The 25,979-nt window shown below is 48.9% G+C and overlaps 1 protein-coding gene across 1 annotated transcript in view; it reads left to right on the top strand.

The window, feature by feature from the left end:
- Positions 1-25,654, top strand: part of EDA (ectodysplasin A) — a 34,133-nt gene extending 8,479 nt beyond the window's left edge. Inside the window, exons 3-8 of the mRNA XM_026848828.1 lie at positions 10,990-11,019; positions 14,732-14,911; positions 16,155-16,189; positions 16,615-16,666; positions 19,521-19,651; positions 21,610-25,654. Coding sequence (XP_026704629.1) covers positions 10,990-11,019; positions 14,732-14,911; positions 16,155-16,189; positions 16,615-16,666; positions 19,521-19,651; positions 21,610-21,861 — 680 coding nt within the window. The 3' untranslated portion in view covers positions 21,862-25,654. The remainder of the gene's footprint in view (positions 1-10,989; positions 11,020-14,731; positions 14,912-16,154; positions 16,190-16,614; positions 16,667-19,520; positions 19,652-21,609) is intronic.
- The last annotated feature ends 325 nt before the right edge of the window (positions 25,655-25,979 follow it).

Here is a 25,979-nt window from a genome sequence, read left to right as displayed (position 1 = left end):
CACATGCTCCAAGCCCATCTGGCCGCAGATCGGCTCTAGCACAAAAGTTGAGGAGCTGGTGCTGAGCTGGAGCACGTGCAGCTTTGCAGAGGGCCAGGTATAGGAGTCCAGGCTCGGGGTCCTGCTGCAGCGACTGCGGGGTGTCTGCCTTCTGCAGATCTTGGGCTGAATAAGTGTGTTTCTCTGTCTGCGGGGGCCAGGGCGGGACTGAATAGCCGAACCCAGAGCAGCTGCGCGAGCGGTGGGAATTATGAAGTTGTCTTCAGTTGTGGCCTGTCTGGGCACTCATCAAAAATCCGCTTGGTTATAGCAGACCAGATACATTAGCCATAAGAAAAGTGCTGTTGCATGAGGCTGAAGAACACCACCACTGGGAAACTCTTTGGGGAAAAAGCTGTGAATGAGGCACGGCAGTTGCATGTTTTCATTAGGGCTTTGTGGGCTGTGATGTATAGCAACATTGTTGGATTCGTAACTGATCTCGTTAATACGAGCAGGATTTGGCGAAGTCCATTTATCTGTTTGAAATGCTGTGAACGGATAAACTCAAGAGTTGGCTGAGCCGGGCAACACTTCGCTGTGTCAGGACTGCTGCAGGGACTTGGCTTTGGCTTCCCAGAGAGTGGAGGGCTCTCTCGAGGGCTTCCTCCAGACCCCCTTTTCAGATTCATACAAATGTAAGCACGTGTACGCGCGCATGATCTATCCTTGGATGGAGATCCCATGCTATCCCCTGTAATTAAAGCATCCTTTTACGGACAGCTGTTCAACACGAGGGAGGCTTTTCGATCCAATTAGGCGGAATTACATACGAGAGGAAGAAAACCACGTAGAGTTCTGCAGGGATGAGGTAGTCGAAGAGATTTCCTCCCACCTGCCCTCGATTCCTCATGGATAGCTGTGGTGGGGAAGAGTGCGTTTAAAACATTCAGCAAACGATTTGAGAGAGCCTTTGGTTAAAACCTTGCTGCAGCACCACTTGGGAATCATTTCTACTGGAATTCATGACATATGTTAGTTGTTTATCTTAGTGGGATATGACTTAAAATGTCAGAGTGTTTTGTGTTAAGCAACAACCGAATAAAACAAACAAAATAAAAACACAGCTGTAATACTACGCTTTAAATTGTTGAATTCAAATATGTGGTATTGATAAAGTAAGCAATAGGGTGCAGTGGTGTATAGAAAATAAGCCTTGTGAGTCCAGCCAGCAAGCCAAAAAAAGCCTTGAGATACTTGAATTAGAAATAGTAATGTTGTTTGTCAGCTCTGCTGTAAAGATCCAGCATTTGGAATCCAACCTAAATGCCTGAAGGAAAACAAAAGGCACATCGTATTCTTCTTCCATAGCCAGTGAGAGTGCGGAAAATGAAATATGATGGCCACAGGTTCTGGTGTGAACCCCAGGAACTTGGCTGGGACTGATTATGTGGGAGCGGAGTTAAGAAGGGTGGAGATTTATGTTTGATTGGCTTTTTGTGTTTTTGAGAAGGCAGTGCAAAATTATTTTGCCAGCAACAGTGGCTCTGTAGTTAATTGGGAGCAGGATTTTGTCTTTGTTCATGAACACATTTGCACTGTGGTGTGCTTGCACCTACTCAGCGGAGCCTGGATATTTTTTTTGAAAAGCTTTCACGGGATCGGTAGGCTGTCCTGGTACCTGGACACCGATCCCAGAGCGGATCTGGATGGGGCTGAGGAGACAAATCAACTTGGTTGTTCTTTATGTCATACAACGCGATGGAAATTCCTGTTGCGGTAAGGATACCCCTGTCTTACTCGAGAAAGCAGTGAGTAGTGATTTTCAGCAGAGCTCTGGCAGTTGGAGAAGCAGAGCTGAGGTTGTGGAGTTAAGTAGAGTGGAGGGGACCCCGGGAGGTGACGGGATCCAGCCCTCTCAAGACACCAAAGAGGGGCCAACACCATGACAGAGGTGACAACAGCAGAGGTGACAGACTTCTAAAGGACAGTTGCTGTTCCAGCCTGGTTCCTCTACAACCCTGCACCTTGTTGTTCCTCATGCCAAAAAGCCCGTAGGAGATACACAGGGCCGCTGCGTCTCTACGTGCTCCCCCACGGGACCCTTCAAACAGCAGCTGATGCTCTGTGAGTCTCACCATCCTTTTTAAGGTGGAAAAAAACCTGGTAAATGCATGAGAGCAATTACGTTCATCCTGCTCCTTCCTCCTGTCCAGCTAGGGCGGAGGGTGGTCGCTCAACAAGGCGCCTTTACCTGGACCAGTGGTACGGGTCGCTGACTGATGGTCTCTTAGGTCTGTCTCTTTTGCTCGCACTTCATTTCTGATCATCTTGAACGGCAGTAACTGAAGATTTTTTTTCCCTTTAGTGTGGTTAAAGATCAGTGTAAAGGACGTCACAACCTACTGCCGCTGTTGGTCAGTATCTCTGTATCTTTAACTGTCCTCCCACTCCTTAGGAGCTTGACCAAGTTACTCCCTGTTGTGAAGAATCCTGGTTAATAATTGTCAAATCAGGCAAAAAATCTCTCTTGAGAACTGTCAGGAGAAAAAAAAAAACCAACTTTGGCAACAACAACAACAAAAAAACAACCCTGTTACATGATGAGATCTTACATGGTCTGAAGCTGTCTGAGGAAGAGAGATTGTGGCTCTCTGGAATCTGGTGTCACTCCGAGGACTCGAAAGATGGGGCGTGGATGAGCTGTGACTTCTCTCCGTTTGTTTTCAGACCGATAATCTTGAACTGGGGTCTGGTGTATGGGATCAGAGGAACAGAGAGGGAGCGGGCTACTGATCCATGGAGCTCCTGGAGCAGCATCGGATCATCTGGATGACACATGGATGTAGGCTTGTCCTTTGACGGAGTGCTCAGAAGAGAAGAGCGGTGAGGCAGCAGAAGGCCATCTCATACCTAACTCACCGCAAGACAAATGAATCTCAGCCTTTGGTGTCGATGCACAGGCTCTTCTCAGACACTTGGCCAAGCAGCGTAGTGTCCCAGAGGTGTTGGGGGAGACCTCAGTGCGGGATATTTCCTCTGGAGACGTGTGAAAAGTCTGTAATAGAGTTGAGGAATAGCCTTAAAAAGCGGATGTACCCAAGGGAGTCCCTCAGAAGAGTTGCAGAGTGAGCTGCAAACTCCTCTTGATCTCTCGGGCTGGAGGAGACCGGCTGTGAGCGTTAGGCAGTTTAATTCAGCACAGGGGTGGGGTATCAGAAGAAGCGTCAGCTATAAATTGGCTCCAAGCCAGCCTCGGGGACTTAGCAGCCTATAACTCCAGAATCTGACAGGGCTACCACCCAGCACAGACTCCTGAAATTTAGGGCTTGTGTTTCTGCTGTGCACAGAGTTGAAGTGCAGGGAAGGCAGAGCCGCAGGCCGGGCTGGCCTCCAGGCACGGCTCCAGATGCCGTTGGTCTTGCCGTGGAAGGAAGATGCCATTTGCTGAAGGACAAGGAGGGAACGCTGCTTTATGGGCTGCTGTCGTGGAGCGTCTCAATTTAAGATGTAACCAGAAAAAAAGGCAATTAAGGGTGACTGTGTTCACACATGAATTTTGAAGGGTTTAAAACAAATGGAAACAACAGCAGAGAGAGCAGCAACAATGGTGGTTGAAGAAAAACCAAATGGCCTCGGGCTCTGCCTTACGTACTAATATATCAAGCAGCACTGTTTCATCCTTCCCCCACTCTGTACAATGAGTCCTTCATTCCGTTACGTAATATATTCACCATATTTTGATTTATTGAAATTAGTACTAGCCTTGTACCAGGGACATCACATCCCTCGCTTGGATTCAGCCGTGCTGCCTGTAATTGCAGGCAGTGTCTGTCCTCCACACTCAGCAGAAGACCTCCCTTCCTCATCCTACCCCCCAAAAAAACCCCCACTTGGGCAGTGCCCGACAGAACTTTTGAGTAGCACACGATGTGTTTTACTTCTGGGATAGTTTTTCCTAGATCTTTTTATCATAATTTCTAAATATTCTGGACTAATAATACCGGAGCTGCTCTTCAAGATCTGTCGCCTTTTTCTCTGCAGTTGGTGAAGAAGCACTTTATTTTTCAGGGAAGGGGAGAAAAAAAAAAAAAAAATCATCTTGTTTCGGTATTTGTATCACTGACTGGTGTTTCAGTAGGGTCCAAGAAGCTTTCATCTGGATAGACCAAATTTCCTGAAAACGTTGAAAACATATTGGTTCCAAACCTCCCCCCAAACCACATGTTCTAGATTAAGCATGTGTTTGGGAGCTAACATCCCTCTTTCCCCAACTCCACCATAGTCTGGCATTAATAACACGACACTTAAGAATATTTGAAAGGCCTTTACGTATCTCATACCTATGTCAACGAAGTAAATATCATTACACCGGTTCTGGAAATGAAACAACTGAGTTTTGGTGGTTTGACTAAAGTGGAGGGTTTTGGATCTTGTTCATTGGGACAACTTACATTAAAAAAAAAAAAAAAAAAAAGGCAGTAGATTCTTCATTGCTTGAAATATTGAGTAAGACTTAAGCTTTTCTTTCCACCCCCCTCCACCTTTAGTATCGGTCGAATAGAGATGGAGGGGTTGATGGGAGGATTAATGTGTAGAACTTCTTTAATATTTGCTCATCATAAAGGTTCCTTCTGCTCTTGATGTCCGTGAAGGTTGACAGAACTGGTTAATTCCCAGGCACGGGGCAGGAACGGTAACGTTCTCATAGCTGCTTTGCCCTTCTACTTTGGGAAGCCCCAAGTGGCAGAGAACTTCCTTCCTGGAGAGGTGGAAACTCTCCCAGCTGGAGGGCACTTGGTGGTCAGAGCTTTCTGTGAGAGATGGCAACACCCTGCATTGTTGGGTTGAACAGTTGGCAGGACTTGAGTCCAGGGACACTCATCCTCTCTACTACAGAGCCTGGTTGTCGTGCTCGGCTTCTGTTTCTTCTCCATTAGTAATGGTATCCCAGCTAATCTCCAGAAACTCGTTTCAAATTCTGTAAGCCATCAATTCTCCAGAAGTTACTGGTGGATTTGGGCAGTATTCAGAGCTTTGTCTGAGATTTAGCAAGTGGTCTCTTTGTTGAACCAGATGGTTAGCAGGGTTTGGAAAAATACTTTACACAAATTTCCATAGCTGTTGAGAACAGTGATCATTAAACCTAATATTCTTCTTCCAACTACAGCCAGAAGCTCATACTTCAAAGAAAAAGCTTTTTTTTTTTTTTTTTTTTTTTTTTTCAGTGCGCAAAGACAATATTGTTTTGAAAATGTGCATGTTAGGTAAGTCACATAGAGCTCCCCCGCTTCCTTGTTCATTTTCAAAATTAGACGTTCATCTTGAAAGTTAGTTGTGGACTTAACGATTGCAGGTCACCTTATGCTTATTTTACGAATGAGTGAGAAGTGACGTGGTGTTTGTGGAAGAGAACATCTCATTCATCGCTGAGATTTTGTCTGTGATTCTCTTGGTAACCTGGGATGAGGTTAACTTCTCAGTACCTCCATCTGCTCATCTCCTGGAGGCAGAGCAGTGATGGGCATATGGAGATGGCTCGGGTGTCTTCGTCTGGTTTTACATATTCTCCAAACTAGAGTCATGCTTAGGTACAAAGATTGATGATACACCACAGTGACTCAGGAAAGTGGAAGAGGGATGCCTTGGTCATCCTAGGGGCGAGCAGGGAATGCTGAAAACGGGTTGGCACGGCCCGTAGAGGACGCGGCAGCTGCTGCCGCCGAAGCTGGTTGAACACCTTGAAAACGTCAGTAGGTGTCTTTGTTCTGAATTGAATGTGGACGCTGCTGGGAGATGGTAGTGGCACTCGCTGACTTTGTTCTGCTCTTGGCAGCTGAGAGTTTGAGGAAGTTCAGCCGCCTTCCTAGGTACTCGCCCTTTGTTTGACTGATTTCTATAATGGTCAACCTTTTACAGGCTTAATATAAAATCAGCGTAATTACAAAGATCTGTTCCCATCAATAAAAGCAGTTTGAACTGTTTTGCAGGAATTTAAACTATTTCTTGTTAATCCACACACACAACTAATAAGTGAATGCAGGGTTTTTTTTTAATATACTATTTATATCAGCATATGTCCTAAAGAAGTTTTTGATATTTTTGTATTTATAGTAAATCATAGCAGTGTGTAGCGTGCAGAAAGAAAAATAAGGGGGGGAGAGTAAACTCTATTAATCTTTATAAGAGAAAACATGTCATATGTAATATCCTCGAGTTGCATCACCATCTGGGTTGATTGTTTTGGTTGGTTTGTTGGGGTTTTTTTTGAGGCCCTTGGAAGCGATCCAGCAGATGCTAGGGCTGCAGGAGCTGGGGGCTGGAACCTGCTCCCTGAAGCACGGTTAGATGTCTTCTGCTGCTTGCTGGGCCACAGCTGCGGTTTTACACAACAAAAACTCATCTACTGCAAATATTTTCCTCAGCTGAAGTGAGAAGCTTGCATCTGAACTGCCTCATTGCTGAAACCCGTGGCCGAAGTGCTTCTGCTAGAAGAAGTGACTCGGCACGGCTCTGCGGGAGAGCTTCTGAGGGGGCTCCTTTGTTGGGGTCGGGGTATTTTCTTATCATATAGAGCTGTCTTTTTCCTGCTTGTGCCTTTCCCTCAAAGTTTACCACTCTTTCTGGTTTGCTATCCCCTCCTTTTCTGTTATTGTTCCCTTTTATTTTCCCGACAGATGTGGAAAATAAGCTTTTGGAGAAGTCTAGGTCTCGAGTGCTGTTCAAAGGCAGGGTCTTCAAAAGCCCAGCGTGCAGCGTGGCTGCTCTGAGACCTTTGCTGGGGAAATCCCGGCCTGTGATGAAGAACTCAGCTGGCAGATGATAGAGCTGGCCTGAGTTATTACGGCAGGAGTCAGTGGGCTTTTCCTACAGGAAATCCAATGAAAGAGATTATAAATTTTAGAAGTAGATCAGGTAGCTAGCTTAAATGTTTCAAGTCGGGCTAGCAGCTCGCTTCATGGCTTAGTAGCTGTGTCTTTAGCAGTTAAGCAAAAAATAACCTCACCACTTTCCAAAGGGATGGATGAACTTTTGAGATTTTTAAGCCATGGCCTGTGACACCCGAGGGCTTGCTCTGAGCCAGACACCACTTCCAAACCTCTGCTGCTCCTCCTGGAGGTTAGAAAAAGCCTCCTCGTTCCCAGCTTTTAACGGTCTTGGGGATCAGTTCGCACACGTGAGGACGTGCCAGTGCTGTTCTTCAAGCCCTGACAGGTCTTCTCCCTCCGTACCCATCACCGTAGCCTTTCCCAGTGGGGCTCTCACCCCTTTCCCAGTGTGGATGGCCAGCCAGGTGAGCTCTGCTCGACCGCTTCTTGACCTTCCCAGGAGCCCTTCTGTGAAATGATTCTCATTTAAATTCATCTCTCTTTATGTAGACGATCAGGGTTAACTGCATTACTCCCAGGATTTTCACCCCCACCTACTGAGCAGCATCAGTATTGCCCCATGTCTGCCAGATGTATTTCCACGGATCCGGTTTAGGATTGTATTTCTGCCTTTCCTGGCTGTGCGACAGCAACTCAGCGCGTGCAGACGTTGGCCTCCGCAGCTCCATTTGAGGAGCTCCACTGCTCCAGCAGAAAAGTTAATTATTCCCCATGTATATATAATTTATGGGGCTATGCATTTTGTATGACTGAATCTCATTCCATGCCTATTATCCTTCAAAGCCATCCAGCCTGTCCTCTCTGATATCCCAGTCCTCTTCTGTATTAGCAGTTCTTCTTGTCAACTTCCCTTCCTCTGCAGAGCGAAGCTAAAATGAGGGGTGGAATAGAGTTGACAGCTCTTTCAAGGACGGATTAGAGCATAAGCATAAATTTAATTTCAGATGAAAGACAGGAAATGTCGAATGGGATGGACTTCCCTCGGTCTGGGGTCTGGTTTGACCTCAAACATGAGCAGACAGCATGCAGAAAGGAGGTGGGAGATAGGTGGGATTAGTAGGAAGAAGCACAAAAGCTGAGCACAAGCACATGGGGAGAAGAATAGCCGTGCCTGGTGGCTGTCGTGTTTAATACCAGCAGCCCAGACCACGAGCTTGATCTCTGGGACGTTCAAAACAAATACTTAAAGGAATCAATGAGGAATGGAGGTGATGCCAGAAAAGTGCAGAAAAGCAAACTAGAGGTTATTTTTTTTTTAAAAAAAAAAAGGGAAAAGAGGTGCTGGGGAACAGCTGACCCTGGCCGGGACGCTCTCGGATCCCACCAGGAGTTCAATAAAACCCCGGAAAGCAGAGACCAGAGTGGTAGCAGACAACATTGATCAGTGGAAAATTGAGTCAAACTAATTTTTTTTTCTACAAGAAGCTGGCAGATCCTTGTGGATTCCAGAGCAGCAGTAGGGATCCTGTGACGTGGGGTCTTATAAGGCTTTTGATACTGTAGAGGAACGTAGCGCGTACGCCTGTAGTCTGGAGTGGAAAAAAAGTGTCTTCTCCTGGACCTTCCTTGGAATCAAGTCATCTGGTGGCCACCATGAAACGACACTAAATAAACGTGGGTAGCGTGAAGGGCTCGGAGACCAGGAGCCTCTCCCCGGGAGGAGCGGGATGGCGAGGTGGGATTAACGGCGTAGGAGAAAACCCTAGGAAAGACTTACCCTTGCCTAACTTGCCGGTATTCTATTTAACCCGCCCCATAACTAGTGGGTCACGTGCGTAAAAGCATGGCAGAAAGGATTTTTTTTTTTTTTCCCCTCGCCTGCACATTGGGACAACATATAGCAAGTAAAGTTTTCAAGCCTTGTGCCTCAGCACCTTTCGTCCTGAGGGGAATATAGATGTGATATTCCAGTGGCACTCTGCTTCTCAAACTCAGTAAGAGGCTTTGTTACCAATTTAGGCTAAATTGGGAAAGAGGCGGTGAGTTTACCATTTTGAGCGAAAAACAAGGAAAATTCTGTCTTCTGGTGTATCGGATGAACCTTATGGCTCCCTGCTACAATTAAATTATCCACCCCCTCCTATTGGGAGATGAACAGATGCAAACCCCAGAGACCCAGAAGCTCCCAGGGCTAATAATGCTGTGTTTTTTTTCATGTCAGAAGTATTTTTGTGTTTGTCGAAAGATTCACTTGCACAGCCGTAACATCTCTCTCTGCCGTGCCTGGAACAGATGCGTGTGTTGTAATATAGACTGTGAACATTGACATCGCATGTGGTTCTCATTCCTCCCATTCATCTTTGAAGCTAATTGGTTCCATCCATTTCAAATGTGTTTGGCTCGCCGCAGCTATTTGTACTTTCACTCTGGTTATAGCGCTAATGGTGTGATATATATAACATGAAATAAACTCTCGTGACTCTGAGGTCTGAAGAGACACATACGTAGCACTTGCATTTTGCTTGCTGTGTTAGGTTTTGGTTGTGGTGGGTTTTTTTTTTTTTGTTAAATTATGTCCCCCAGACAATTTTTTTCCCTCTTCGTTGGAAATGTTACGAACTAGCTGGTGCTTAAGATGAGGGCCGGTGTGATCGCAGCTCATTCTGCCTCATGGGAGCTCAGAAAATGCAAAAAGAGGAGCCTGTTGGCGTTTGCCAAACGTAAAAGGTTTTGCAGTCCATCTGCTGGCGGTGGACCTGCTGGTCGGCTTCGGTGCTGCTCCCTGGTGAGATACCGGGACTGGCGTTGTTAGAAACCCATGTGCTGGCCTGTCTACGTGGTTTAATACTGTGCATATACGGGTTAGTAAAAAAAACCCAGTAAATTAGCGGAATTTATAAATCAGATAATACCATCATTTTCCCGCGACTCAACAGCATAATGTAGGCAAAATAATCTTCCTGTTGAAAAGGCATCAGTAAGGCTGTAGGGTATTTCTCTGGTCCTTCTCCCATCTTTCCTCTAACTAGCCCTGGGCATATGGCACTCTGGGACTAATTGGTAATTTGTCTTTCTCTACCAACGCCGACCCTAAGCAACCTCGTTACCGTCCATCCATTATACCCATATCCTAGTTAAAGGTGATTTCAGTTTTTGATGTGTGCTTAGCCCCCGATTTTAGAGGGATTTCACTGATGAACAGCGAGGGGATATTTGGGGATTTTTGCAGTTCGTTCCCATCCATGACTAATTTTTGAGGAAGCAATGGAACATGTTTCACACTTCAGCTTTTGCTCAAAAAGTCATGTAGTTCCTCAGCTTCACTATAAATATTTTCACTTCGTGCTCGGGAGGCTTGTATTCCCATTGTTTAAGTAAGCCGTTCATACTAATTCTTTGCTTTTTGGGTTGTTTTTGGGGTTTTTTTTTTAGTATTTTATTTTTTTTTTTAAACAACTTGACTGGCAAGTATTTGGGTTACTGTTGTCAGCTGAAAGCAAAGTCATGCGAACTTCCTTCTACCCTGTCCTCATTGGGAAGTAAAGTGTGTCAGCTTTAAGTGTTAATCTTGGTGTTTTCAGGCTGAGAGAATTCACGTATGGCTGCGCAGACCACGAATGCATCCGTTGTCCACTTGAAAAATGATCTGCTGTTTAGGGACCATATTTTTAAGTGGTTTCTATTGAGTCTCGGGATTTTTGCTGTCTGAAGGTTTGACGTGCTGTACTTCTGTCAGCGACTGCGGGGGATACGGACGGCAAAACTCTGAGCGGTGTTGAGCAGAGCTGGGACTAAGCTCGTACCTGAGAGTAAAGCTCTGGCTCAAGGTTGAAGAGCACCTGTCACCCGAGCTTTGCCACTGGCCACAAGCAGGTGGTTTAACGCATCTTTGCAGGAAGGGGAAGAGGTGCCCCCCAAAACTCACTCACTCGTGTTATACCAGCCATGGGTTGCTAGCTTGGGAGGGTAAATCAGGTCTGGGTCTGGTAGCATCGTTACGCCTTCTCAGCAGTTGTCTGTAGAAAACAGAAGGCTACATCTTTGGTTTACCAGTTTCATTGCCAGTTTTGTTCCAGCTCTGGAGAGACACCCTCTGGGTTGGTGGGTGTTGATAGAAAAGGGGATTTTCTAAGTCGAGATGATCGCTGAATTTCACTCGTTTTCTTCTTTTCCTTTGTAGGTCCAAGTTCAGTCAAAAACAAGAAAAAGGGTAAGCTTGACTTTTAATTTCATTTTCCTTTCTGTGCGTGTGGTACCCGGCTGTGAATTTTCTTTAGCCAACATGAAGGAGAAAGCAAGGAGAGGTTCCCTCTCCGGGAAGGGCAGGGATGAGCGTGGTGCATGTGCCCACAGCATGGACCATGAGCTGCTCTCACACCTTTGCCACGGCAGGACCGTGTGACCCAGCGGCAGCGGGGAGCACCGGCGCTCGTTAGAGCCTGCCTGAAAAGCTAAAGGAAGTTAATTACGTTGTGTAGAAGTCGTTCTGAAGATGACAGAATTAAATAGCTGGGTGAAGCTGAGTCACGGAGCAGCTATCGGGAGCTGCTTGCTCTTTGCCAGGCCTACGCAGTTTTCGCTTTCATCCCTGTCCTGCCGTGGGTCTGCTGTGGGTTGGGGTCTCCTTCAGACCCACCGAGGTCGACGCTGATGCGCTCTGCATCTCATATGTGGTTGCGTATTAACTGCAGAAGTACTGTTTTATGTGTCCGTTCTGAGAGTGGGTCAGCCCCCAGGTATTTCGTCTGGCTTGGTGATGTTCCACGAGCTGTTTGAGAGGAGTAGTTGGGTATTTTTTCAATTGCACATCGCTGAGTTGTGGTGACTTGGGTTAGTCAGGAGGCAGCCCTGTGTTTCCAGGGGGTGCCTGATGCCATCCCTGGTTTTTGTAGGACTCTCGTGGTCATACACTTACTTGCTCCCAGGAACTTGAGCGAGTCCAAGAACCTGAGGTGCTTCATGCTGCAGTCTTGAATTCAGGCCGACGCAGTCAGATGTCCCGTTTTTTCCTCCTTGTAACCATCAGAACGCTTCCGTGCACGTTTTTAAAAACTGCGGTGCACGCTGGCAACGGGTTGTGGGCTGTGAGAAGTGCAGGAACTGCGAGCAGCTCGGGGTCGTGCTGCTTCTGAAGCCCAAGGAGCTCCATCGATCGAGGGGCTCGTGCCGGCGTCGACGTGCAGCACGTGCTCGTGGCCAGGCCCGTGCAGCAAAGCACTGACACGTGCAACGGCAGCTCTCTGCTTACTACCTCTTGCACTTAACGTGTATTGAATTAACGGGGAAGTTACCTGTTTGACACTTTGCTGTGTCCCCTCAGAGACCTCCCGGTGCGTGCGGGTCCGTGGCCTGGGCTCCAGCCCACCGTGGCAACCTGCAGCAGGAAGAGCAGCCGAGCTTTGCGTGTCTTTGCTACTTTAACAGCACAGCAAATCGCTTTTAATCCTCCGATACAAACTCAACAGTTATGGCTCAGAGGTTGAGACAGGCCACAGTTAGAAACTTAGTTTATATTTACCCTCAAAAGCAGCATAAAATTTTATGTTTGAGAAGCTTGTCCTAACAAAACTCTGAAACCCTAAACCCGTGTTAAATCAGCTGAACTAATAACAAATGATGACTGTGGTATCCGTAGCAATTCTGGAGTAGCTGGGGAATCTCATAGGGCTGTATTATATACAGCTGTAACGCTGTATAAAATAGTTTAATTTTATGGTATTGTCACATTTAATTTTTTTTTTTTTTTTAGAATTAGAGCTTATTGTTTGGCAAACAGTGATTAAGGAAAACTTACTGTTCTGCCTGCTTTGAGTTTTGGAGCCTGCCTAGTGCATGTGGGTAAAGACGGAGCCTTGGCACGCTGGGACTTGGGTGCTGGAGAGCTGCTCGTGGTGGGGCTGGGCTCCCCTCGGTTAGAAGATGAATCGAGAGCTCTAGACTTACTGAATGCCTATTTTTTGCCTCATGACTTTAATAAGCAAGGTGCCATTAATGCAGAAAAGTAGTTGAAATTACTTGAATGAGCGGGAATGCACAGAAAATAAGTGTCCCTGTGCGGCATCAGAATTATGTGCAATTGTTTTACTGCTATAAACTAGCAGCTCGTCTAGTAGCAGACCAGATTTCTGAGACAGATTAGTTAAACCAGCTGTAAATGTGCGTCCCTCTTGGGAAGGAAAGCAAGGAGTGACAGCAGCAGGATTCCTGACTGACTGCATGTGATCCTTCGTTCGGGTGGCCTAGATCGGAGGGGATGTGAAGGAAAAGATTGTAGGAAGTGTGCTTTAGAGGAAACAGGTAAGGGGATTGATTCGAGGTGATAATTTCCCAGTCGTGTCGTTATCCCGAGGAGGAGGAGAAGTGCTGGGTTGGAGGAAGGCTGGCTCGTTGCTAGCTCAGATTTGACCGCACAGCTGCTAATCTAGGCAGAAATACTGCGGGTGGTTTGTCCCCCTAAGCCTTTGCCCCCGTTTTTTGTAGGATACCAGTATTATTTAATCACCCGTGTTTACTTGAACTTAGTTTTCTGCACGTTGAAGTTAAACCGCACGTTTGTCCTGCGCCGATTTCCACGTTTGTGTCTAGTGGCCATCTAGAGATTTCTGTTTCTGTGCTAACTAAAATAGATGGGTGTTTCCTTAGAGTTTTGTTCCCTGACAAAGACAGATGAATATTTAATGGAGAAACAAGTACATAAATGTCCTCAGAAACCATTCCCATAACCATTATTTCATATCCTAACTGCTGCTGTCATCTAAAGAAACGTTTAATTCTGTCCTACAGCAGAGTTTGTTTCGGCAATTGAAGCAATTTTGCGAAGTTGATAAAGCTCCTTGGCATAGAAGCTGTTGTAAAGTTTCATTTTAAAAGCTATCTCAGAAAAACGTGAATTGTATCGGGGATCTGGGGAAGCAGGAGAGCACAGATCAGGCTTTCCCTGCAGACCTTCTTTCGAGTCCGCTGTGTTTATGCCTGACAAGGGTCTTTACTTGCATGGTTGCGCTGTTTCTCTTCCTGGGACCGTTTGTTGGGGTGCGCTTGAGGATTGTGGCAGTTCTTCAGTGCTTTCATCCTCCGGAGTGGGTTAGTGCCCGCCTTACCCCTCCATCCAGAGCCCAAAATGCACGCGTAATCCTTTGGAGGCATTATGGCATCTAAGTCTTTGGTGGATGCTAAGTTCATCCTCGCCGTGTGCTAGAAAGGCGCAGGGATGTGGGGATGCAGGGCTGGATGTGGGGGTGCAGGGATGTGGGGGATGCCTCCTGCATGGCCCTGGGCGCTCAGCAGCTGGCGGAGAGGAGCTGAAGCTCAGCTCTGAACTGCCCTCTGGAGGCACCTCACTCCCTCAGACGGGAGATCAAGCCATGGGGATTATCTGCTAATGCAGGCGAACGCAGCAGGTAGAAAAGATTTCAGCTGTTTTCCATCCAAAAAATGGAAAAATTGAGAAACTGCAGAGCAGTTCACCTCTGCTTTTAATACTCCAGCTTTCACCGTGTCGCAGTGCAGCTGGTCAAAGGGAGGATCCCACCCTGCTGTCGGGGTACGACCCGCTGCCTCTGGGGGCTGCGGGACCCCCCAGCTCCATGCCCAGAGCAGCGTGGCCAGGCCAGAGACCATCTGAGCCTCCATCTCTTGGGAGGCCTCAAAGAGTCCATGTGCCTCATTTAAATGTAATAACATATGCTGGGAGGAGTCTGCAAGGCAACGACCTGCCCCTACCGCGCCGGTAGCATTGTCCTCATGGTGCCATGGGCCCCCCACCCCGACCGGCTGGGTGCTCCTCCTTGTCCCAGCCCTCAAGCCAGCAATGAGCCACCCCCAGCCTTCTGCTTCCCTTGTTCCCCGGGCTTCCCCGTAGGTAAAAGACCGCCCCATGCTCCGTGTGTGGAGAAGCTAACGTTTGACCTTCTGTTTTTCAGGTAAGAAGGCTGGTCCTCCAGGACCCAACGGTCCCCAAGGGCCACCAGGTCCCCCTGGGCCCCAGGGTCCCCCCGGCATTCCCGGCATCCCGGGGATTCCCGGCACAACCGTCATGGGACCGCCCGGGCCCCCCGGCCCGCCGGGCCCTCAGGGACCACCTGGACTGCAGGGCCCCTCAGGTAACAGGGTTTGTCCCCTTCTCTGCTCAGAGCCTTTCCGAGGGGACGCAGGAGGTGCCACACGGCACCGCCGCGCTACAGAGAAATGAATAAGCACCGGGTCTCCACCTGAGGCCAGCGTAGGGCCCAACTACCGATGGCGCGGCACCTCTGCGTGGGGCTCGGGCGTTCCTGGGCTCGGCCTTGCACCCGCAGCGGGACGAGAGGAGCAGCCAAGACCCGCAGAGCCTCAGTTGCTTCGGGGCGTCTCACCGGGGTCTGCCGGTGACCGGTGTCTGAGTGCGCAAACCAGCTGCGGGGCGGCTCTTCCCACCCTGTTGGTGCTAATTCCCCTTAAGCTGAGGCAAAGCCTAGCTTAGCATCGGGGCCGGGAAGGCTGACACTGAGCGCGGCCGCTGAGCCAGCCCAGGAACTGCATGAGCCGCCGCAGCTTGCCCTCCCAGATGAAAATTGGGTTTTTCTCCTGCAGTTCTTGGTTTCGTTTTCCTTTGTTTCTTTGTATCCGCACTATATTGTTTCTCCATGGAGTCCTGTGCCAATTATTTTGTTAAAATCCCAGCATTTAATAACTCTTTAAACTGCGGATTAATGGAAGTCGCATAAGTGTTGTTTGTTTTACATATGTACAGTCTAGTATTAAAAAAAAAACCCACAACACATCTTCAGAGAAATCAGGGCTATTACCCTATAGCTCGCATGGCTCTCATAGGAAAACTCGGTTGTCTTCTCAGTTTATATCTCAGAAACTGCCAAAGCAGAGGCCAGGAGCAGCATGAGGTCCTTAGCACTCCAGAGTGCTGCCCACAAGCATCTCCTCTTTAATAGAGATTTGGCTCTCGGAGAAAAGAGATTTCAGCACGTAAGCTTGGATGCAGTGAATGACCTGAGTTACTGCAGAGCGAAACTTGTAATCTTTGCAGCCAAGAGGCTTTATTGCCACTACCGATCAGGAAAGGGGTTGTGCAATTTGTCCTTCTAGTGGAAACTGGTTGAATAACGCTGGGGGAGTTTTGACGTTAGACAGAAACCTAGGAATAAAGTGGGGAAAAGCAGGAGGAATCTTTTTGTCTTGTTTATGTACTTTTTAACATTAAGCTGCACCCCATACCACTGATCCTGTCCTATTCTGGTAAAAATGGGGGTTTTAATGGTTATTACGGGGTAAGAGAAGTTTTCTTTATAGGAGTGTTTCCTGCAGCTCTTTCACGCTTCCTCTTCAATGATGTGAAATTGCATTTTGCAGGTGCCACAGACAAGGCCGGCTCCAGAGATATCCAGGTTGGTTGATCTTCTTTGAAGGGAAAAAAACAGCTTCGGCTGGATTTTTGTAAACGTTACCAGCTCTATTTGCTAATGCTGTGCTTGATGTGTCTGAAAAAAACAGCCCCCCCTTCCCACGTGTGCTGAATCACAGCCACACAGAGCGACTGCCTGAGCTCACCCTTTTTATTGCTCAAAAAAAAAAAAAAAAAAAAAAAAAGCCACGTTAATCTGGCTTAGGCTTCTCACCCCTTCTCCAGTACCTGAACACGTTGTTGTCGGCTGCTCTGATCTTCTTTTTCCATTGATGAACAGCATCAATGATTTCAGGGCCCTGCCGTGCCTCTGTACCGGTCAGCAGTGCTGCGGAGGTGTGTCGGGTGGCTGGGAAACGACACGGTGTTCCCCGTTGACTTTAAATCCCTCTGATCTCTCGTTTGCAGCCAGCTGTGGTCCACCTTCAAGGCCAAGGCTCGGCAATCCAAGTGAAGAATGGTAAGGATCTCACGATATTGACAGTTGTTGAAAAGAGCCCACCCTGCACCCATAGCCCCATATCTGGGTTGGAGTCCCTCCTGTAACACAGGTTATCCCTGCTGTTGGCCTCCCCCCTGAGATGGACTCATTCCCCTCCTTAGGGGGGTCTTCTGCTGAGTCCCCATTTCTCCTCTTTCTCTCCCAGGTTACCTCTATCCTGTGCATCCCAGTAACTCTGTCCCGCTGAATCTCCCTTCTCCTTGACCTTCAGATCCGTGTTGTGCCTCCTCCAACCTGCTGTTGTATCACCAGTTTTCCTCAGCTCCTCAATGGCCAAACCTTCTTTCCCACTCTATTCTATTTTACGCCCCCGGGGTCTCCTTTTCCTGTCTCAGCCCTGTGGTTTTTCTCCAGTAACTTATGACAGGGGAAGGCAGGGCTGTAGTGTGAGGACACCGAGGTGCACAGCCCCTGGCTCCTCCTGTCTCATGCTGCGAGCGTGCCCCCACGCAGCCTCCCTGGTCCCTCATGCCTCTCTACCCTCACCAACAGCCTTCGAGCCTTTAACCTCTGAGTCCTCCCAAGCCATTTCACATCCGCAGGCAGCTTCCTCGCTCTCCTCCTTCCTCCCCGGATCCTTATCCAATTTCTGCTCGAGTTCCTGCTCTTCTTGCCAACAGCTGGGTCTCATTCATTAGCTGCTGCCTCCCTGCTCACGATGTCTGGCTGTGCTGCGGAGGAGCTGGCTGATTGTCCCCTGCCTAAATCACCACGAGCAGGTCCCCGGGGAGGGTGGGGGGCAGCCCCCGGAGCACCTACCGCCATCCCAGACCTGGGGGGCTGCAGCTCCCAGGGGTTGGTGCTGCAGGAGCCCATGGCCACCAACTCCTGCCCCATCCATGGGATGATGAGGGCTGGCCACTGCTTCTGTTGAAAGGCAATTTCTCTCTTTCAGCAGACGTGAGCTGTGGGAGCTGAAGTTTCTCCTGGTTAGGGAAGCTGGCTTGCAGCGGGGTGGGGGGAAGCTCCCCAAAACAAAAAAGGAAACCGGCCATTCCTTAGAACAATGCGAGGGGAAAGATGCTGGTTTGCTTACGTTCAGAAAGTAATTATCCCTTTATTAATGGGAAGCCTGTATGTTTACAGAGCGTACACTACTCTCTAAGAGTGGGAATTGCCCTGTGAGTGTCCTTCCCTGCTGCTCGGGAACAATCTGACGCTGCGAGCCATTAATGCTGTCCAGCTGCCAGCCAGCACAAAACAGCCTGGCTGGTTTGCGACGGGGGGGGCAGGGAGCTGAAAAGCAGATGAAAACCGGGAGGAGAAGAGTTGTATTTGATAAAACAAGGCACCTCCGGAGAGCAGCTCTGTTCTGGGCTCACGGCGGAGCGTGTCCTCCGGACCTGCTTGTTGGCCCGGCCGGGGGACAGGGGCTGTCTCATGTTGTCGTCAGTCCTTCTACTGGCTCCGGTGCCGGGGGGCTGGGTGGTGGATCTATAAATCCCTGACCACATTGAGGACCCCGGTTAGGGATTAATGTGGCGTGACGTGATGCAATTTCGGACTTTGTTGTTATTTTGGCTTTATAAAAACCTAGGAAATGTAATGACGAAGCATTTGTTAAAATAACGCTAGTTACAAAGTCAAGAATGTCGAAGTAAAGGAATACCAGAATTAAAATCGATTGTGTAACCCTCAGCTGGCCTCCATGCACAGACCTGTCCTGAGAGACGGTGTAGTCCTGCAGTTGCACGTGGGTTTTTTTCCATAATAATGTTGTCCCTTTTGCTGCGAGGACTAGTTTTCTCCTAAGGATGATCCCAAGGCTTAAAGTGAGGGTGAAGGGCCCTATCATGACACATCTGCTGAGGACATCCACCAGCCCAGCAGCGCTCGGAGGGGGGGCAGACAGATTGGCCACATGTAGCCCCGCTCCCGTGAGGACAGGGATCACCGTTGTCATCCTCGCCTTGCGGTGGTCCTCCAGGACGCGCCTGGTGATACCTTCAGCACGCCGTCTGCTGAAGGTCCCCTTCCTTCAGTGTGGGCACCGGATAGGGAGGTGTAGGAAGGGGAATAAATGAGATGGGAAGTAGAAGTTTAGTGGTCTCGAGGCTGGGGGATGTCAGCTGAGGATCTTTCTTGAAGAGGTGGATCCTGGTCCTGCCTTGTGCTGTGGAACTTCTTCCATGACACCAGGGAAGTGACCAGTAACACAGTTTTTAGAAGGGCCGTGAACAGCTGCTCTTCGGGAGGCACCTGAAGAAGTGCTGTAATAAGTCATTTGGGATCTGTGGCTGAACGTAAAAAAAAAAAAAAAAAAAAAATAGAGTGAAAAATCATCCCCTGGCCTCTCAGGTGAATTAAGAAAACTTAGCAAATACCTCGCAGTGATCTGCATGTGCTGAAGTGTCTTTGCTCTGGAGTGGGGATGACACTGGGAACATGTTTTCAGGCCTGTAAAACGCTCAGATATGACAATAAGCTCAACTTAGTGTCAAGAGGAGGCAAGTGAGTCTGTACCCAGCACCGGGGATGAAGGCAGTGTGGTACAAAAGGCCGTACGCTGCTGTTCAAGGGTGAGGGGAGCTCCTCTTGACGAGGACAAGCAGAGACGTGAGTCAGTTGTGCCGGGCGCCGAACGGCACGGCTGTCCCCAGCAAGCGATGGGGTACTTAGAGCTGTAGCGAGGCGCCCAAACTTAACGCCCCGTAGTCTTTAATTCTGGGAATTTCTTACCGAGTAACTTGACTTTTCAACTGGAGTCTGTGCCAGCCGTTGTGTATGAAACCTTGCAATGTCACTGTATTTCTGTGCTCCTGCGCTTTTCATTCTGACGGGTACTGAGTGACTGCCGTTTTCTCATACTGAGATCTTTCAGGTGGAGTCCTCAATGACTGGTCTCGCATCACTATGAACCCCAAGGTGTTTAAGCTGCATGCCCGCAGTGGGGAGCTGGAGGTACTGGTGGACGGCACATACTTCATCTATAGTCAGGTAGAAGTGAGTACGGTCCTAGGCCTAACTCCTATTCTTGTGTTCCAATGGAAGCCTTGCATGAACCACGAGAGGGCTCCAGACAACTAGCAAATGCCAAGAACTTGTATGTACTTTTAACCACTTCGTGCTCTAGGAGATGTGTGTCGGAGGAAGACGTTAGCCTTTCGAAGCGCGAGGTCACACGTTTCGCCGTGACACCAGCTGCCAGAGATTAGTTACCGAAACACGTGCGCGGGTGCCCAGCCCGAGCCCACATGCCACCGAGGCCTCTTTTTAACCCTCCATCTTGTCTGTGCAGTCATTCACCAGCCCATCTAAACCTCCTTGCAGAACAAGGGGTCCCAGCAGGATGCTAGGCTCCCTCTCTGCTTTAAGATGTAAAACCAAACCGTGGCCGTTCCAAAGCCACCTCACTCTTTGTAAGCGTAGGCTCTGCCCAAACTCCAGCCCAGGTAACTCCCTTTTGCCTCCGCATTCTTCGTGTAGCTCCAGACCGACACGATGCGCCAGCAGCCGCGTGGTGCAGCGAGATGGCTCAGCTGCTGCGTTAGTTGGTACCGACGGCCGACGTACGGACCCGCTTCTGTAAAAAGGGCTAAACAAAGGCATAAATTACTGCGTTACGCTTTAGTATACAGCTAATTAAGGCATCATTTCCTCAGACGGGCTGTCACTGAACGCACTGCTCCAAGGGTCTTGCAAATCTCTGACCAGAGTTGCTGAAGCTCTCCCCTTCCAGAGCAGGGTGTCCACCCACCTGCGGGCTGAAAAACTGCCCAGGTTTTGGAACAGATTTTAGCAAGATGAGGGTTTCTGTGTGACAACAACAATTAAGCAACTTCCACCTCACTCCAGGCTTCTAATATTACCTCCCAGTCATCAGTTGCAGCCCCACTGGGACTGTACCGAGTCGGATAAAGTCGGCAGTGAGTGTCAGGTTAGGTGCTCCTCCGTGGAACTGGTTACGTGTCTGGTCTGGATGGAGACAGGAAAAGTAAATCCACGTGAGCCAAAGTATAATTGTTCCCCGAGTGCCTAATGCTAATCACTGGCCACAGGGTCGTGCCTCTGGAACCTTTGTCATTTGTAGCCCATCAAGGGAAAAAAAAAAAAGGGACTCAGTCTTGTGTAGCTTCTGTGGTCACAGGGTGTAGACTAAGAGGAATTAGCAGATGCACCCAGATTGGCTGGTTTTCGTCTGTCAGGAAGAAGCAGCTCCCTGGGACTGACTTCTCTTTGGACAGGCCTTTCTCCTGCATCTCGTGGTTCTTCAGAATCAGTGTGTGGGAGATGGTTAAGCAACGAGAAGTGGAGTCACGGGGACTTAGGTGCTAGAACCAAGAGTTCAGTGGGTACAAACACGATAAGGTCATTCGCTTCCGAGCGGTGGAGGTTGGGAGAGTGTCTGCCCTGTAATAGCTGATGCCTTTGAAAGCAGCTCAAGTCCAATTACAAAGAAGGCAGCTCCCAGTACATCTTAGGGCATTTTTGATGTCAGCACTAAAGGAGGCTCATGGGACCCAGAAAGCAGGACCGGCCAGGTAAGTGAAAGAGGACTTCAGTTAAAATATTTGTTTGTCTGTTGGATAAAAAGCTGTTGTAGCGGATAGGGCTGTCTACACATTGTTGTAAGTAGGCCTGTGCAGGTTTGTAATTTTTTCCCTGTAATAAGCAGGGTCTAAAGCGAGGATTTGTAGCTCAGCTGTAGGTACGTGGATTCCCAGATGCTTGCATGCCTCTGTTAGTCTGAAGTGGAATACAGAGTTTCCTCGTGTTTGGTTGGCTTGGGGTTCCTTCTGCCTCGAAGAAGTCAACCTCCCATGAGTACAGGTGTCCCGGAGCCAAGGAAGGGATCGTTAGAGGAGGGAGCGTGTACGTACACGCTGCAAGGAATGCGGACTTGTTCCACGCGCACAAATACACCCCCCCCTAACACCTTTCTTCTTCCTGCTTCACATCAGGTATACTACATAAACTTCACAGATTTTGCCAGCTATGAGGTGGTGGTGGATGAAAAGCCCTTTCTGCAATGCACTCGGAGTATTGAGACCGGCAAGACCAACTTCAATACCTGCTACACAGCTGGGGTCTGCCTCCTCAAAGCCAGGCAGAAGATTGCTGTGAAAATGGTCCATGCTGACATCTCCATCAACATGAGCAAGCACACGACTTTCTTTGGGGCCATACGCCTAGGAGATGCACCAGCATCCTAGATGAACTTGGCGCGTCCAAGGATACTCACAGAACTGCACAGTGCTGCTGTTCATAAGCGTATCAGTATTTCAGGGGGTTCTGTAATCCGGCCATAAAGAAAACTGATCCAGAGCTATTTATTCCTATATGTGAATGCAGGAAGCACAATTGTCTTCTGTGACTTGTGTGGAGACTCGGATCAAAAAAGCTAGTTGAAAAAGCGTTGTGAGGAAGAAAGGCTGTTGTGTCTGCCTTGTCTCAGTATTTCAAGTATTACTGCACTGATATTCTGCTCTGTGATCTTCACACGAGGCTTGTTGAGAGTGGTGTGGGTCTCTGCTTTTATGTTGCACTAGCAAGAGCATCCCAGGTGGTAGCGGGAGGAGACAGACTAATGTCCAAATCGTCCTATCCAGGCACTCCTGCTTCTGCACGCTAACAAAAGCAAGAAGAAAAAAAAAAAAAAAAAAAGGGGTTTCTGGTTTTCAGCCTTCCCAGTTCGACCTGGGAACGGCCACGGGGCGCGGAGGGAGGTGAATAAGACGAGGTCAGTGGTGTTTACATTCATCCTCAGGAGCGCGAGCAAAGAAGGCGAAGCGCCTCTGCCTGGAGCTTGGACGCGGGCTGCAAAAGCAGTAAGTGCGAGAGGAAGATGAATACTTCGTTAGAGCGGGCTTAGCGGATAGGAAACTGCCTCCCCATTCCAGAGAAAAAAAAAAAACCCACAAAGTCCCAAAGAAAAGGCCGATTACCGGTTCCAGCACCTCTGCTACTTTCAGCTCCTGCCATTACCCCAGAGGTATACCTTGCCCTGACAGGGGCTGCCTTCAAGTACTGCTGCTGTGACAGCAATTTGTGTCTTGTTGGGGTTTTTTGTTGGGTTTTGGGGTTGGTTGGTTTTTTTTTTTTGGTTGGGGTGTTTGGTTGGGTTTTGTTTTGGGTTTTTTTTTGGTCTTTTTAATTAATATTTTGCAAACCAGAACACACATTTCTACAGGCTTCACTGAGCCGCGTAGAGCAGACACAAGTACTTGTGAAAACACTCTGAAGAAGATTGTCATGTTTAAGAATAAAATTATTCAAACAGGAAAAAAATTTTTTTTTTCTGTTTTAATAGCAACTGCCCTGCTTTTAGATGTGGTTTTCATCCTTCCTCCCCCCACTCCTTTCCTTTTGGCACCCTTCTACCTAAAATGCTCTAATAAGTGGTGATGGAGTCTCTAGCAAAAAAAAAAAAAATTGTATTTAAAAAGTCTGGTCCAGCATGAAGTCACCACTTTTTCTTTTCGCTGAGCCCTGCTGAGTCTAGTCATAACTCGATTTCTGGTGACTAATAGAAGAGCTGGGACACTATTGTTTCTTTTGGCTTCTTGAGCAACTCTCTCCCGTTACCTCCCCTCAACTGGGGAGACCTAAAGCTATAAGATGTGCTCGAGCTGAGGAAGAGGCTGAAGCGCTAATTGCTCTTTTGTGTCATGCCTTGGCTTGCGCTTGGTTTTGTTGATTTGTTGGTTTTGGGTTTGTTTTTTTTTAAACCGGATTTCTTTTCAGCGCGTGTTTTTTTCTTTAAAAAAAAAGAGGGGAGTGAGGTTTCAGCCGATGTAGCGAATGGGACAAGTCCTGAACCGCCGTCTTGGTGATGCCCTCCGTGTCCAGGTAGAGATGGCTAAGCCGTGGTCACCTGCGGGGCCGTGGGAGCAGACGTGGCTCAGCACCGTGCTGTAGCGACTGATCTGACCGCAGGAGGGTCCACCCTGGCCGAAGCATTCTTGGCTCCGTCGCTTTTCCCCATCCATAGCGAGTGATCTCACTTGCCAAGTATTGCAGTTATTGGGAGATAAATATTTCTTGGGGGCACCCAGCTTTGGCTACAGCCTCGCTATTCACAGGAGGCATGCAGTTTGTAAAACAACTGCATGAAAAATTGCCTGCTATTTCTTTTTCAATATGCTTTCCTCCTTTCTAGCCTTAACATGTTGGACTAGCAAGAGCCTTAGGGACACTTAACTCGTCTTTGTGGTTTATTTCCTTTAGAATGGATTAAGAAGGACATGTTCCTCTGACAAGAATGAATCAGGACAACTGTGTACAGTGAGAACATTAAGCAAATCATTAACAGAATTGCTTTAGGATACAGCCTGAACAGCAAGACTTAGGGGCAAGCGTAAATAACGCAATGACTTGGGAGAGCGCAGTGGATGGACTTTGCATTCCTTGTCCCCCACTGGCAGGTTCTGTGATCTGCTCCTGACTCCGGCAGCGGGCAGGAGGAGGCAGAGGGGTAATCCCTCCTCTCTGTAAGAGCCCCCCACATCGCTGTCACCATCCCTCAGTGGCATGTGCCTGGGGTGCGGGAGGAGAGCAGGAGGGGGCCGTTCCTGCCTCCCTCATCATGAGCCATGGAAGGTGTAAACAGGCTCTTTCTGATGCTCAAGTTACACCAAAGCGTGACCTGGGTGTAGCCGTGTTGGAGACGTAGTGGGAGTTGGAGAGCAGAGAACACCTGACTGCAGGTGGCCTTGGTGCTGGGAGACGGGTTCATCCCTGGGATGAGCGGGGTCACCAGTCCCGTAGCAGCCGTGGGGAGTCTTTATATATCTGAAACCCTTTGGCCTCTCTAGTAACAAGTTCTCACTGGTGAAGTAGTCCAGTGCGGGTTACCTAGGCTGCAGTATAGCAGCTTCTGTGCTGCCTCTCTCGATAGTGTCCTACCGACTTTGGTGCTTCTTTCCCTTAACTGGAGACGAAAGGGCCTGGAAGCAGCTGAGAGGAGCACGAGGAGGATGCGTATGGGAGGTCTGAACAAACTCCAGCAGGAACAGGGCCTTGCTCCGCTCTTTCCCTCTGATGTCTTTGAATTTTGACGCGTCTCGGTTCCTAGTGCTTCGCTTATAGGCAAAGGTCTGTGTATCCACACAGTGGACACAAAACCAGGTGCCACTGGCTCCCCGTGTGCCAGCCTTCCTCCCCGGCGGTGCGGGCTGGCTCCTCTTACCGACGTGCCTTGGCTCAGCTGCCCGACTGTCGGCTGAACTCCAGCTGCAGAAAGGTCGCGAGCAGCTGCTCGGTGTATAACGCATCGTCTGAAACCCTTCTCCCTCCCAGGCTCCTCTCCACAGAGACGGTTCCTAGGGAGGCCAGCTCGGCTGTTGTGTTCAGGGCCCCCTTTGAAGGAAGGATTCCCTTCGGTAAAGGCTTTAGGTCGTGGCTCCCTACCCAAAACTCCCTGCTCTTGCTTCCCTCCCGCGCCTCTCTCACCCAGGTAAGCGGTTGTGGTCTCTTTGCCACCCACTGTCCCCATCTGGGGCTTTGCATCATCCTTCCGCTGAACAGGCGACGTTGGGTGCTTAGAAAAGGGCACCCGGGCTGTGCTGAGGGGGAGATGAGCGAAGTGCACGAGCTCATTTTAGTTCATATTTCTTCCCCTCTCCCCAGTAAGAGGTGGAGCGCGGGGAATCCTTCCCTCGCGTTCCCATCCTGGCCCCAGGCTGTCGGGGCGCAAGTTTTGGGGGGAAGGGACAACTACAGCTACCCGCTTACAAGCCTGACCCCCCCACACCCCGTGTTCTTCCCCCCCAGGCTGGGAGGAAGCCTCTGAGACTCCCCAACAAAAGCGTAATGGGAGAAGAGCTGTGGGAAGAGAGACAGGACTCCTCCTGTTACCTGTTAGAGCTGCACAGTGATGTACTGATGCTGTTTTGTGCTTCAACATCTTTATTCAAGACACTATCTGTATATAAAATATACATAATGTATATAAATTAGGATGTAAGTTTATGTAAATTGTCAATATTTTCTTTGCAAATAAAGCTTTTTCCTGATCTTGGTGTTCTCAGTGGGACGTCCTTCTCCAGCCAAAGCAGGAGTTGCTGTGGGAAGTCTGAACAGCTACAGCAAAGGGTTTCGACTGTGCTCGTGCGGTGGGAGGCGAAGTTCCTCCATCCTTGGGGAGTATTTGGCTGCGGCTGCTGATGCCAGAGGCACCGGTCCCCTCGTCGGGCTTGGACCTGCTCAGCATTTGCCTTCAAACTCTGCAGCCAAGGGAACGCGCAGGAAACAGCATCACTATCACGGGGAACGATTCGATGTAAGGAGGGGGCAGAGAGGGGGGATGAGTCTCTGGAGCCAAGGCCCCAGC

Source organism: Athene cunicularia (assembly GCF_003259725.1).
Source record: "Athene cunicularia isolate RWA chromosome 4 unlocalized genomic scaffold, athCun1 chr4_part3, whole genome shotgun sequence".
Taxonomy (NCBI): domain Eukaryota; kingdom Metazoa; phylum Chordata; class Aves; order Strigiformes; family Strigidae; genus Athene; species Athene cunicularia.
This window is presented reverse-complemented; position numbering and strand designations above follow the sequence as displayed.